This window comes from Python bivittatus, unplaced genomic scaffold (assembly GCF_059951505.1).
Source record: "Python bivittatus isolate LINGU-HERP-01145 unplaced genomic scaffold, Pbiv_v1 ctg000000_np1212, whole genome shotgun sequence".
Taxonomy (NCBI): domain Eukaryota; kingdom Metazoa; phylum Chordata; class Lepidosauria; order Squamata; family Pythonidae; genus Python; species Python bivittatus.
The window spans coordinates 328,161-340,965 of NW_028277028.1; the positions used below are offsets into that span (position 1 = coordinate 328,161).

General features: G+C 48.9%; 1 protein-coding gene across 3 annotated transcripts in view; it reads right to left on the minus strand.

Annotated features, from left to right (window-relative positions):
- Positions 1-11,856: 11,856 nt before the first annotated feature.
- The window catches only part of MOCOS (molybdenum cofactor sulfurase), a 113,306-nt gene continuing 112,357 nt past the window's right edge, over positions 11,857-12,805 (minus strand). For all 3 annotated transcript variants that reach the window (XM_088142419.1, XM_088142829.1, XM_088143269.1), the window contains one exon: positions 11,857-12,149. In XM_088142419.1, coding sequence (XP_087998545.1) covers positions 12,009-12,149 — 141 coding nt within the window. In that variant the 3' untranslated portion in view covers positions 11,857-12,008. The remainder of the gene's footprint in view (positions 12,150-12,805) is intronic.

The following is a 12,805-nucleotide window of genomic DNA, read 5'->3' on the forward strand; positions in this document are numbered from 1 at the left end:
TTGCAGCTCCTGCTTGAAGACCAGGTGGCAGCCATACCTAGAAGGGTCTTTGAGCCCTCAGGTTGTGCACCAGTTGAGCTGTTCCTGGACTGGGAGGCCCTGCTCATAGTCACTTGTGCCCTTGTGACCTCCTATCTGCACTACTACAACACGCTGTACATGGGGCTACCTTTGAAGAGCAGCAGAAGCTTCAACAGATGCAGAATGCAACAGCATGGTTAACTAATAGAACATTATTTGGAGCATATAACACCACTACTTTGTGAGCTGCATTGGCTACCAGCATGCTTCTGGGTGCAATTCAGGTGCTGGCTGTCACCTTTAAAGTCCTTCATGATTTGGGGCTGGGTTAAGTAAGGGACCATCTTTCCCTGGTTGTTTGTAACTATCCTATCCAGTCTGACAGGATGGGCATGCTCTGGATCCTGTTGGCTAAGGGATGTAGACAGGCAGGGCCCAGAAGACAAGCCTTTTCTGCTATAATGCCCACCCTCTGCAACATTCTCCCTCTGGAGATTAGGTTGGCCCCAACCCTGCTGGCCTTTCATAAAAGCCCTAAATGTAAGAGTTGCCCCATTCAGTGCTAAATGAAACTCTCATGAAACATAGGTTCAGGGAAAGTAGTTTACTCAGGTGTAATGTGAGCAGATACAAACAAAGCCAGGGTTGGCTTGGCACAGATTACATATCATTTTATAGGCAACCCATTCCCGTGCTTTGCCAGCCCCGCCTTTCACCCCTGGCTCTCCCCCCCCCTCAGTTCGATGGCAGGTTCAGTCAGAGTCCTTTGTTTCCTGGGCATCTTACTCGCGAGGCAGGTCCTGTGCGGCTGACTCACAATTGCACTTGATGGGCGGCTGATTGTGGCTTTTGCTGTGGAGCTCTTTGTTGCTGTTGTCGGTGGCACACCTGCAGCAGCTGGGGAAGTCCCACTTGTTACAAGATAATTGAAACCTTCCTGTGGGCTAATCACTGCCACCTGCTGGCAGTTAACTTGCGGTGAGCGCTTCCTCTTTCGCTTGCCTGTGCCTGAGGCAAGGAAGCTGACCAGGCGCACTTGGAACTAGCTGGGCGGAATGGCGGCTACCTTGACTGATATGCGCTGAGCTGGGCTGAACCTGACACTAAAGACCTGGCTTTGTGCTTAGGCCTGGGACCCAAAATGTGTGAAGGAATCTGTCTATTGACTATATGGATTTGGTTTTCTCAGCTGCTGAATATTTTAATTTTTGTATATGTATTTGTTTCATTTTTATTGTTTGCCACCAAGAGTTGTTAAGATGGATGGTTATATAAATGGATTAAATAAATAAACTAATTATTAAAATGTATCGTGGTTTGTATTTGCTGTCTCAGAAATTGTTTTGTTTTTGTTTCCGAATTGATCAACAACTATAATACAGTTTACTCTACTCCAGGCCTGCACATCTGGCCCATGGCTACACGTGGCCTGCCAAGCAACCTCATGCCACCTGCCAGCATTTTTGAAAACTCAACGAATTCCCTGCTGCCAAATGCTGCAAGGAAGGATCCATTGCTGCCACCTAGTTTTTCACAACCACCTCCACTCTGAAAGACATATTGCTTAGCGCCTTCCATGCTTCCAGGCCTGACCAATGCTGCTGGCTCCATCACTGCCACTGAGCTGCTAGCTGCCAAACAGCTGATCTGTGTGCCAGGTATTTCTTTGTGGCCCACAATTATTGTTAATGTATCCCCTCTACGCTTCCTAGTTGTTTGCCACTTATGTACAACCTGTATTCATACACTCTATTTTGCCTGCCAGTTTTGGTACATTAATTTACAGATCCATACAAATGACCTCATATAAATTATCTAACATTCACTACAAATCATTCTGGTTCTCAGCCAACAAAACAACCACCCTGTGTACAAAAAAAACATGCCCAACCAAAAACCTCTAACATTACCACAAACTTTCCTTACACATTGATCCATAAATACATTACAAAACATTCTTATCTTACTCCCTGCTCATTGTTGAACCATTTCCTAAACATTCCTTTTATTGTTTGTTTAGAATGCCTTGCTTTGCTCCCATTATATAGTGCACATATTGCAGTCAGCAATCTTCTATATTTACATAAAATATTTCATAGAACTTGATCAAACACTTCTCTAAATATAAACATACAGTAATGTTTCTTACATTTATGCATTTTTCAATGATCTACAGAAGAGCAAAATCTGCTCAGCACAAAACCACACTGTTCTTCCCAAATGTTGCTCATCGTAACCTTTGCTATTCTTTCAGTCAGAGCTCTGCCATGTATTTTTCCTTAACAAACTGTCCCTCTTGGTTTTTGCATTCTCTTTGGTTTCTTTTCCCTTTGATTAGGGCAACAATAGCAGCATTCTTTTCCAATTCTCAGGTACATACATGGAAAACGAACTGCACTGTAAGCAAACTGCCTCCATATTTTAACAGTTCTTGAGTTACATTGTGTACTTCTGTGCTTTTACAGCATTTATGACTTCCTAGTCATGATTTTTTTCTTAGCCACTTACACTTATATATTAATTTCAATTCCGCTCAACATACCACTATCATTCCCATACAAATCTCTCAAATATTCACTGCAGCATTCCCTCACTAGCTTCATCCCAAGTGATTTCCTCATTTTTATTTTTAGCCCAGCAACTTTGCTTGAAACTCTTTTTAGCCCTTTTCAGACACTTCCAAAACATTTTTATTCCCATAAAAAAATACTCAGTATTCTCTCTGCCAATTCCTTGCTCTTTGAATATATTTTGCAACTATCTTTTTCTCTCTAAATGTATTATACAACATCTTTCTCTTCATTTTTTTTCCTGTACTCTGTAACACAATTCTTTCACCGAGCAGTACTCCGTTCTACATTATTTCCATTCATTCTGCTGGGAAATGAATCAATGTCCTCATATTTTTTGTTATAGTACTGATACTGTCTCTTCCTGAAGTCATTCTACTTTCACTCTCTTTTTCACTTCATTTATTTTCTTCAGTGTCTATTTTCCCCTAAGATCATTCTTGACATTACACTATAATGGCATGTCTCACATTTAGAAATCCTCATCAGCTTGTAACCTTCACACATTTTCTCAATCTTTCATCGTAATGAAACCAATTGTGCTTTTGGATTCATTCCTTTTGTATATACAGTACTGTGCAAAAGTTTTAGGCAGGTGTGAAAAAATGCTGTAAAATAAGAAAGCTTTCAAAAATATATATTGTAGCTGTTTATCAATTTACAAAATGCAAAGTGAGCGAACAGAAGAGAAATCAAAATCAAATCAATATTTGGTGTGACTACCCTTTGGCTTCAAACCAGCATCAATTCTTACACTTGCCCACTTCGAACACTTGCACAAAGTCAGGGATCTTGTAGGATTAGAGTTAGGTGTATGATGAACTAATTATACCAAGCAGGTGCTAATGATCATCAATTTCATATGTAGGTTAAAAACACAGTAATTAACTGAAACAGAAACAGCTGTGTAGGAGGCTTAAAACTGGGTGAGGAACAGCCAAACTCTGCTATTAAGGTGAGGTTGTGGAAGAGAGTTTCATGTCATAGGTCATATACCATGGCAAGACTGAGCACAGCAACAAGACATAAGGTAGTTCTCCCAGGAAGAAGGTCTCTCCCAGGCAAAAATTTCAAAGCAGACTGGGGTTTCAAGATCTGCTGTTCAAGCTCTTTTGAAGAAGAACAAGGAAACGGGCAACATTGAAGACCATAGACAGTGGTTGGCAAAGGAAACAATGCAGCAGATGGAAGACACATCATGGTTACTGCCCTCCAACATCGGAAGATGTCCAGCAGTGCCATCAGCACAGAACTGGTGGAAACCAGTGGGACCCAGGTGCACCCATCTATTGTCCAGAGAAGTCTGGCCGTAAGTGGTCTTCATGGAAGAATTATGGCCAAAAAGCCATCCCTCCGACGTTGAAACAAGGCTAAACGACTCAACTATGCATGAAAACAAAGGAACTGGGGTGCACAAAAATGGCAGCAGATGCTCTGGACTGATGAGTCAAAATTTGAAATATTTGGCTGTAGCAGGAGGCAGTTTGTTTGCTGAAGGGCTGGAGAGTGGTACAATAATGAGTGTCTGCAGGCAACAGTGAAGCATGGTGGAGGTTCCTTGTGTGAGGTTTGCCCTGTTCGACAGAGAAACTCTCGTGACACGTGTGGTTCACAAAGAAGGTTTACTCATGCGTAACGTAGTAGTCACAAGCAAAGCCAGGACTGGCTTGGTACAATTGCATCACTTGTTATATTCCCCCCTTCCCGCGCTTTTTCCCGCCCCGCGATCACGTTGCAGCTGCGGATTATTGGCCCCCAATAATCCCCCTTGATTGTTCATGATGGCAGGATCGGTCAGAGTCCATTGTCCTTGATCTCCAGTCCCCCTCCGGCTGGGTTGGTTCCTCCCCGCTACGTGCAAGCCCGCGGGTACTGTGCTGCGTTGCGATCTTGTTTCTTGCTAGCTCGCGCCGTTATCAGTTTATAGTTAAAAACTTCCGCTGCGGTTTTCCTGTTTGGCTGGGCGCAGGTGGCCCGTTAATTAGCGGCGCTTTCGGTTCCTCTTTTCCCCGCTAGCTACCGCCGGTGGATTCCGCGTGGTCTGGCTGCGAGCTTCCCTGCAGCCCCGTGCTTCCCTGAAGCCTCATGCTGACCGAACCTGACATGCCGCCCCCCTGAAGACAACTCCCCCCCCGGCTCTACTTCGGCTTCCCGGGGTATTTATTGTAAAAGTCCCGCACTAGGTCCGGCGCCCTTATGTGGGTTTTACTCACCCATTCGCTGTGGGACTTTCCATTGCACTAGGAGCTGGGTCTGCCCCTTGTGCCTCCGGGCGTCCAGTATCTGGTTGATCTCGAAGTGCTGCTCCCCCCCGACCATGATGGGTGGTGGCACTCCCTCTGCCTTGTGCCAGGCGTTCCCCGGCTGGTGCAGCTTTAGCAGGCTGCAATGGAACACCGGGTGGATCTTCCCGAGGCTTTTCGGGAGCGTCAGCCTGACGGTCACCGGATTGATGATCTCTGCAATGGGGAACGGCCCCACAAACCTCGGGCTGAGTTTTTTCGATGCCTGGTGCGTCTTTAGGTTTTTGGTTGACAGATACACCTGGTCCCCCACTTTCCATTTCTCCTCGGGGAGCCTCTTGCGGTCCGCGTGTTTCTTGTAGTCGGCTTTGGCTCTTTGCAATGCCGCGTGCGCCGCTCGCCGGGTCGCGTCGATTTGGGCGAACCAGGCGTCCAGGGAGTTGATCTGGGATTCCGGCTGAGGCAACTCCGGCATGGGGACGAAGTCTCTCCCGGTGGCTACTTTGAACGGAGAGAACCCGGTACTCTTGTGGACGGCGTTGTTGTATGCCACTTCCGCAAATGGTAGTAGCTCCGCCCAATCGTCCTGTTGGTGCCCCACATAGCAGAGCAGGTACTGTTCGAGCCCCCCGTTCAGGCGTTCCGTGGCTCCGTCCATCTGCGGATGCGCCGCGGAAGAAAGGGCTTGTTTCGTCCCCACCCGCTTCAGGAACTCCCTCCAGAACCGCGCGATGAAGTTGCTGCCCCGATCGCTGACGATCCATCGGGGCGCGCCGTGTAGTCGGTAAACATGTTGCACGAACAGTCTCGCCAACCCCTCGGCCGTGTGGACTCGCCGGCACGCTACAAAGTGCGCTTGTTTGGAGAATAAGTCCGTAACCACCCAAATGGCGGTCTTCCCCTTACTCTCCGGGAGCTCCACTATGAAGTCCATGGCGACCTTTTGCCATGGGCCGTCGGGTTCCGCTACCGACTGGAGTAGCCCTCTAGGTTTGCCTTTAGCCCCTTTCGCCGTCGTGCACACCGGGCAGCCCCCCGAGTACGCCTCCACGTCCTTCCGGAGCGTGGGCCACCAAAACTGCCGCCGGATTAAGTGGAGCGTCTTCACGAAGCCGTAATGCCCCGCGCTCCGACTGTCGTGGGCTCTTTCCATGACCTCCCGTCGGCAACCCTCGGGCACGTACAGCTTTCCTTCGTACCACCACAACCCCTCTTGGCTGGTTAGCGCCTCTCGGTTCTGCTTGAGCCAAGCGTCCCGCTCCGCCGCCTCCGCGAACCCTTGCCTTACTTCAGGCGCCGTGTCCCGTCGCTCCCCCTTGGTCTGGCTTCGGGTCACCGCCTTTGCAGCCAGTCTGCTGGCCGGGATGATGGAGTCCACGATCTCCTCCCGTAGGCTGGCGTGCTGGGGCATGCGAGACAGTCCATCTGCTAGGAAGTTGCGCTTCCCGGGGATGTGTTTTAGGGTGAACCTGAACCTCCCGAAGAATTGGGACCACCGCGCCTGTTTGGGGGATAGCTTACGTGGGGTCTTCAGGGCCTCGAGGTTCTTATGGTCCGTCCACACCTCGAACGGTTCAGCTGCCCCCTCCAGTAGATGCCTCCACGTGGCCAGTGCCCACTTGACCACGTACGCCTCTTTCTCCCACACCATCCACCTCCTCTCCGTCTCGGTGAATTTGCGGGAGGCGTAGGCGCATGGGTGGATGGGCCCCTCCGGGCTGGGCTGGAGCAGGACTGCCCCCGTTGCCACGTCTGATGCATCTACTTGGATTATAAACTGCCGGTCCGGGTCGGGATGGCGCAGGATCGGCTCCGCTGTGAACCGCCGTTTTAGCTCCTCAAACACCCCCTGGCATTCTGCAGTCCACGCAAGTGTCATGCTGGGCTTGGGGGGTTTCCCAGTGCCCTTGGTTTTTAGCAGGTCGGTTAGGGGAAGGGTGATTTGGGCGAAGTTCGGGATAAACTGTCTATAGAAGTTCGCAAACCCTAGGAAGCTTTGGAGTTGCCTCCGGGTCCGCGGCACTTCCCAGCCCAGGACATCCCTTACTTTCGCCGGGTCCATCTCGATTCCCCGGCTGGATATTTGGTAGCCGAGGTAGTCTAGTTGCTCTCGATGGAACTCGCATTTCGATAGCTTTGCGTACAGCTGTGCCTTCAGCAATCTCTGGAGCACCGTGCGCACCAGGCTCACGTGCTCCGCCAGGGTTTCGGTGTAGATGAGGATGTCGTCCAGGTAGACCAGGACGCCCCGGTAGAGTAGGTCGTGCAGCACCTCGTTTATTAGCTGCATGAATACTCCCGGGGCCCCTTTTAATCCGAACGGCATCACGGAAAACTGGTAGCTTCCGAGCGGCGTGTTGAACGCCGTCTTCCACTCATCTTTTGCGCGGATCCTGACTCTGAAGTAAGCTTCGCGCAAGTCCAGTTTTGTGAATACCCTCCCCTTAGATAGATGCGACATCAAGTCCTTCATCAGGGGGAGGGGGTATTTGTATTCCGTGCTGATTGCGTTCAGCCCCCGGTAGTCCACGCACATTCGGAGCGAGCCATCCTTCTTCTCCCGGAATAGCACCGGGGCCGCTAATGGTGACTTCGCGGGTTGGATGAATCCCCGCGCTAGGTTCTTGTCTATGAACTCCCGCAAGGCCCCCATTTCCCTCCTTGACAGGGAGTACATTTTCGGCTTAGGCAGGGTCGCTCCTGGCTCTAACTCGATGGCGCAATCACTGGGCCGGTGTGGTGGGAGCTGGTCGGACTCCTTCTCCCCGAACGCTGCCGCCAGGTCTCAATACTGCCTCGGGATTCCGCCGCCCGTCGTGGGTTCCCCGGGTCCGGCCTCTCGCTTTGCGGTCGTCTCGTCAGTCGCCGCCGCCTCCCCACGCCTTGGGATCGTGGCGGGTCTCCGGGGTCCCGGCGCTGCCGCTGCTGCCGTTGCCGCCCGGGTCTCAGGCTCCATCTGCTCTCGCCCCGTCTCCCGGTGTATCGGACCCTCCACTTGCCCGCCGGTGGTTGCGGCCACCTCCGTCTCCACGGCTCGGTCCCCTCTGCTCTCGCACCTCGCCGGTCTGTCGACCCCGAACCGCACTGCCTCCGCCGTCCAGTCGACTCGTGGGTTCCGCCGCCGCAGCCACGCCAAGCCGAGTACCACCGCGTAGTCGGCCACCGGGACCACCACAAATCTCAGTTCTTCCCGGTGGCTCCTGATCGTCATCTGGACCGGCTCGGTGTAATACTGAGCTGGCCCCCCCCCTGCCAGCGTGCCATCTAGCTGGCTGAATGAGATGGGGTCCCGGAGGCGCCTCAGCTGTAGTCCGAGCCCCGAGACCACCGCTGGGTGCATCAAGCAGTGAGTGCAGCCTGAATCCAGTAGCGCCCGCAGCTGTGCCTCCCCTCCGGATCTCACCCCCCGGATGTGTATTCTCACCCGGAACGGTGGGCAGTCCTCATCTCCTATTGGGTCCGCGCGTCTCGACTCCCCTGCTCGCACTGGGACGCCGTTCAGTGCGAGCGCGCCTCGTTTCCCGCCGGCTCCGAGTCTTCTCCGGAGGACGCCGTCTCCGGGGTCGACCACCCCCCGCGTCCTTTCTCGGTCACCGCCGCCACTGCCCCCTTCCGCGGTCGGTCGCCGGTCCTTTTCCCGGTCGCCCGCGGGGGCTTGACTTCGGGCCGTGGTGGGGCTCCTTCCCGCTCCGTCGGGCACTGCGCCGCTCGGTGGCCTCTGCCTCCGCACCGGAAGCACAGGTTTGGGGCTCTGGTCGCCTCTCGCCCCCCGGTGGACTGCCGCCGACTGCTCCGCCTCTCCTCGGGGGTTCTCTCCCTCGGCTGGTCCCTCGTCTGGTCCCGTCGTCTCGCGCTCTGTTGGATCTGCCGCCATGCCGATTCCGCTGTTCCGGCCAGCCAGATCCAATCCTTCACTGTGGGCGGGTCGTCCCGTCCCAGTGCCCGCTCCAGGATCTCTGGGTTGAGCCCCCTCTTAAAATACTTCACCTTCAGGGACTCCGGCCAGTCCGTGAGCTTCTCTGGACCGAACCTGACACCTTGCAAGTTTGGAGCTGCATTTCTGCAAATGCAATTGGAGATTGGGTCAGGATCAATGGTGTCCTCAATGCTGAGAAATACAGGCAGATACTTATCATCATGCCATACCATCAGGGAGGCATGTGATTGGCCCCAAATTTATTCTGCAGCAGGACAACAACCCCAAACATACAGCCAATGTCATTAAGAACTATCTTCAGCGTAAAGAAGAACAAGGAGTCCTGGAAGTGATGCTTTGGTCCCCACAGAGCCCTGATCTCAACATCATCAAGTCTGTCTGGGATTACATGATGAGACAGAAGGATCTAAGGCAGCCTATATCCACAGGAGACCTGTGGTTAGTTCTCCAAGATGTCTGGAACAACCTACCTGCCGAGTTCCTTCAAAAACTGTGTGGAAGTGTACCTAGAAGAATTGATGCTGTTTTGAAGGCAAAGGGTGGTCACACCAAATATTGATTTGGGTTTTTCTTCTGTTCACTCACTTTGCATTTTGTAAATTGATAAACATAAACAATTACAATATATATATTTGAAAGCATTCTTACTTTACAGCATTTTTTCACACCTGCCTAAAACTTTTGCACAGTACTGTATACAATAGACTTATGCTTAACCACAGATGTGAAACAGATTTTTTTAATAAGCACATGCTTACCATTCTCATTCATTCTTGGGCACCTTCCTGGCCCAATAACTTTTTCCGTACTCTCTCATCTTGTTCCCATCCATCCATCTCATAGCATGAATTTTCCAATGAATCAGTAATTCAGAATACTATAACATTTTCTCCAAAACTATTCCTAGTTCTTCCATACTCACACACAAAGCCACCAAAAGTTATGGAGTAGGAGGAGGGATTAAAAGCTCCAAAATGCCCAGCAACTGGGTGTCCTGACATAGGTGCAAGATCTTCTCCTGGAGTGGGGGAGGGGATATATTGTCAGGTCCAGCCTGGCTCAGCACACGCCATTCAAGCTAACCGCCATTCTGCCTAGCTAAGTTCAAACGCGCCTGGTCAGCTTCCTTGCTTCAGGTGCAGGTGATCGAAAGAGGAAGTGCTAACCGCAAGTAAACTGCTGACAGGTGGTGGCAATCAGCCCACGGCAGGATTCAATTACTTTGTAACAAGCGGGACTTCACCCAGCCACCGCAGGCAAGCAGCCGACAATAGAGACAAAGAGCTCTGCAGCTCAAGCCGTGCTCAACTGCCCATCAAGTGCAATCGTGAGTCAGCCTCACGGGACCTGCCTCGCAAGCAAGAAAGCCGAAAACAAAGGACCCTGGCTGAACTTGCCATCGGACCGAGGCGGGGAGAGCCGGGGTCGAGGGGCGAGGCAAGGATGGGCAAAGGTGGGCAGGGGCGGTCAACAGGCGGGACTTGCTAAGCACGGGAACGAGGAGACTATAAAATGCTATGTAACCTGTGCCAAGCCAACCCTGGCTTTGTTTGTAACCACCTGTATTACACCTAAGTAAATTGCTTTTGTACAAGCCTGCGTCTCACAGAGTCTTTATTCGGCACTGAATGCGGCAATTCTTACATATATAACCAGTCACTGTAACATAGCTCTCTCTGTTCCAAAGAAAATGGAACAGAAAGATGGCAGATGGGTTCCTAAGGAGGTTTTCTGTCCTGGCCTGCACAGAAATCTGAAGCTTTCTACATGTGAATCTGGATGACTAGAAAAAGGGCCTCCTATATAGTTCCAAGTGCCTCCTGGAAGGAGGAAACATCTATGAAGACCCCTCAAAGTTCTTTGGTTGCAAGATGATGATCATGGGGGATGTAATCCATAAGATATTCCAGTTGTGATGAATCCATTGTAAAATATATCCAGCAGCAATATAGCTTCCATCAGTAATTAAGTCCTCACTGAACTGATTACTGAACAGAAGCTGGATGCTAAACAATGGTTGGCTCTTTCTCTCTAGATTTGTAGTTGTAGGCCCATTGGGGTTTAAGTGCACTGGAAAAGCTTCTTTGTGCTTCTTTGAACAAAATAAAGTAGGGAATATGGGTTTATCATCTTCTTTTATTTTGCATGGATGTAGATTTCAGTGGGCCAACTGAAGGTTTGTTCACTTTCTGAGAGATGCAAAATAGGAATTGAGACATTCTGCCTTTTCATCATTCTCCTGCTTGCTATGCTTCCAAGTATTCTGTAATTATTTCCAGTAATCATTTGCTAGCACAATTTCAATAATAACGTCCCCTTTTGCCTATATTCCTTCTAGTCATTTTCTGCTGTCAGAACCTGCAGCAATCGAATGAATGGCCAAAAGAGGACTGATTTATTATGGATAGTAAACGCTACATCTGCTTGCTTTAATTCTCCCATTTGTAACAAGGGGGGGAGGAAATGAAAGAAGACAGAACTGGTGTCATCCCGAAGGCCAGGAAGAAAAGTTATCAGGGTGAGGAATTCACAAGGCCACAACTCGGTGAGAAAGGAATCTGGCACCAAAGAAGGTAAAAGTAGGAGGGAAAATTACACAGGCTTTAGTTTTAGCAATGCTTTGCTTAGAGCTGCATGTACCATCCAATAAAGGAGATTTTATCTGAACCAGGCCTGGTTTTATGAGAATTCTTCTGGATTGGGATTTGGACATTGTAGGCTTGACATCTGCATTGAGAGGCAGCAGTAGCCAAGTGGGCAGAGATGGCTCTGGTGAAGGCAGATACTGGGCAGAGTATACCAAAGCACAACAGGAAGGAAGCCAAATGAAAGCAAGGAAACAAAAGCAGACATGGCATCAGCAATAGTACAAGAATCGCTGTGGGCACTCAGTAAGAAGTTAAGAAGCTCTACTAAATCAGGATCCAAGAAGCTGCAACACTACTAGAATAAACACCCTCTTGTTGGGGATGCTGATGTGTGGGGAGAATAGCTGTTCTTAGGCAACCAATTTTACATTTAAATTTTCAGTATCATCATTCTGAGTGTTAAATAATTCCTGTATATAAGAATTATATAAAGATATAAAGAAATCATATAGAGTTGCAAGAAATGATGCAATTTTATTAGATGTAACACAAAATTGCTCTCAAATAATCTTAGCATACTACCAGTACTGAAGAAGATTGAAATTTCACAACAAATGTGAACCCTCTGCAAAACAGATCCATTTGCTGCTTAGACTGATTTACTTTCTTCAGTAGAGGTTGAAGATGTAATGTTCTTTAATACTACAAATATCTCAGAACCTACTGACAAGGTATTAGAAAGGAAGAACTGTGTCCCAGAGTGATTTGCCAGGTATATTCCGAAGTTAGTCTGAAAAAAAGACACAGCACATAAGCACATCACAGTAAACTTATATGATGAAATCAAGGCTATCAGATCTAGGCTGCAAAAATCTAATTAAATGGAAATTAAATGGAAACAAATAGTCCCAGATTATTGCAGTCCACTTATGGTAGCTATAATGAAACAGAGTATGCAATAACAACCTGGAGTTCCCCTGGATTGGATAAATAAAATTCCAGGAATTAAGAGGAATATACTAAGCAATAGAAAAAACATCCAAATTTTAAATGATATTTAGAACCATTCTCAATTTAAGTTCTCTAAATGTATTTTGAGTTTCTAAGTGAATACTGTTATATTTGCCAGAAGAGTGGTTCAGTACTGGAACCAATTACTAAAGGATGAATATGGGAGGCATATCTCATAGTATCTCACAGTAAGTGGCTGCCACTGATGCTTTGGTGAAAGTGGTTTGTGATTTTCCTGTTATCAGGGTAGTTTAGGAAGTAAAAGTTTATTCCTTCAGCCCCACATCTCCTGATGAAACTAAGTTGCCTGTTTGGGTTTGGAAAAGCCTTGGGCAGAAAGGATTCAAATGCTGGAGGTATCGTATGTATGTATGTATGTATGTATGTATGTATGTATGTATGTATGACATTTATATAGCTGCCCATCTCACACAA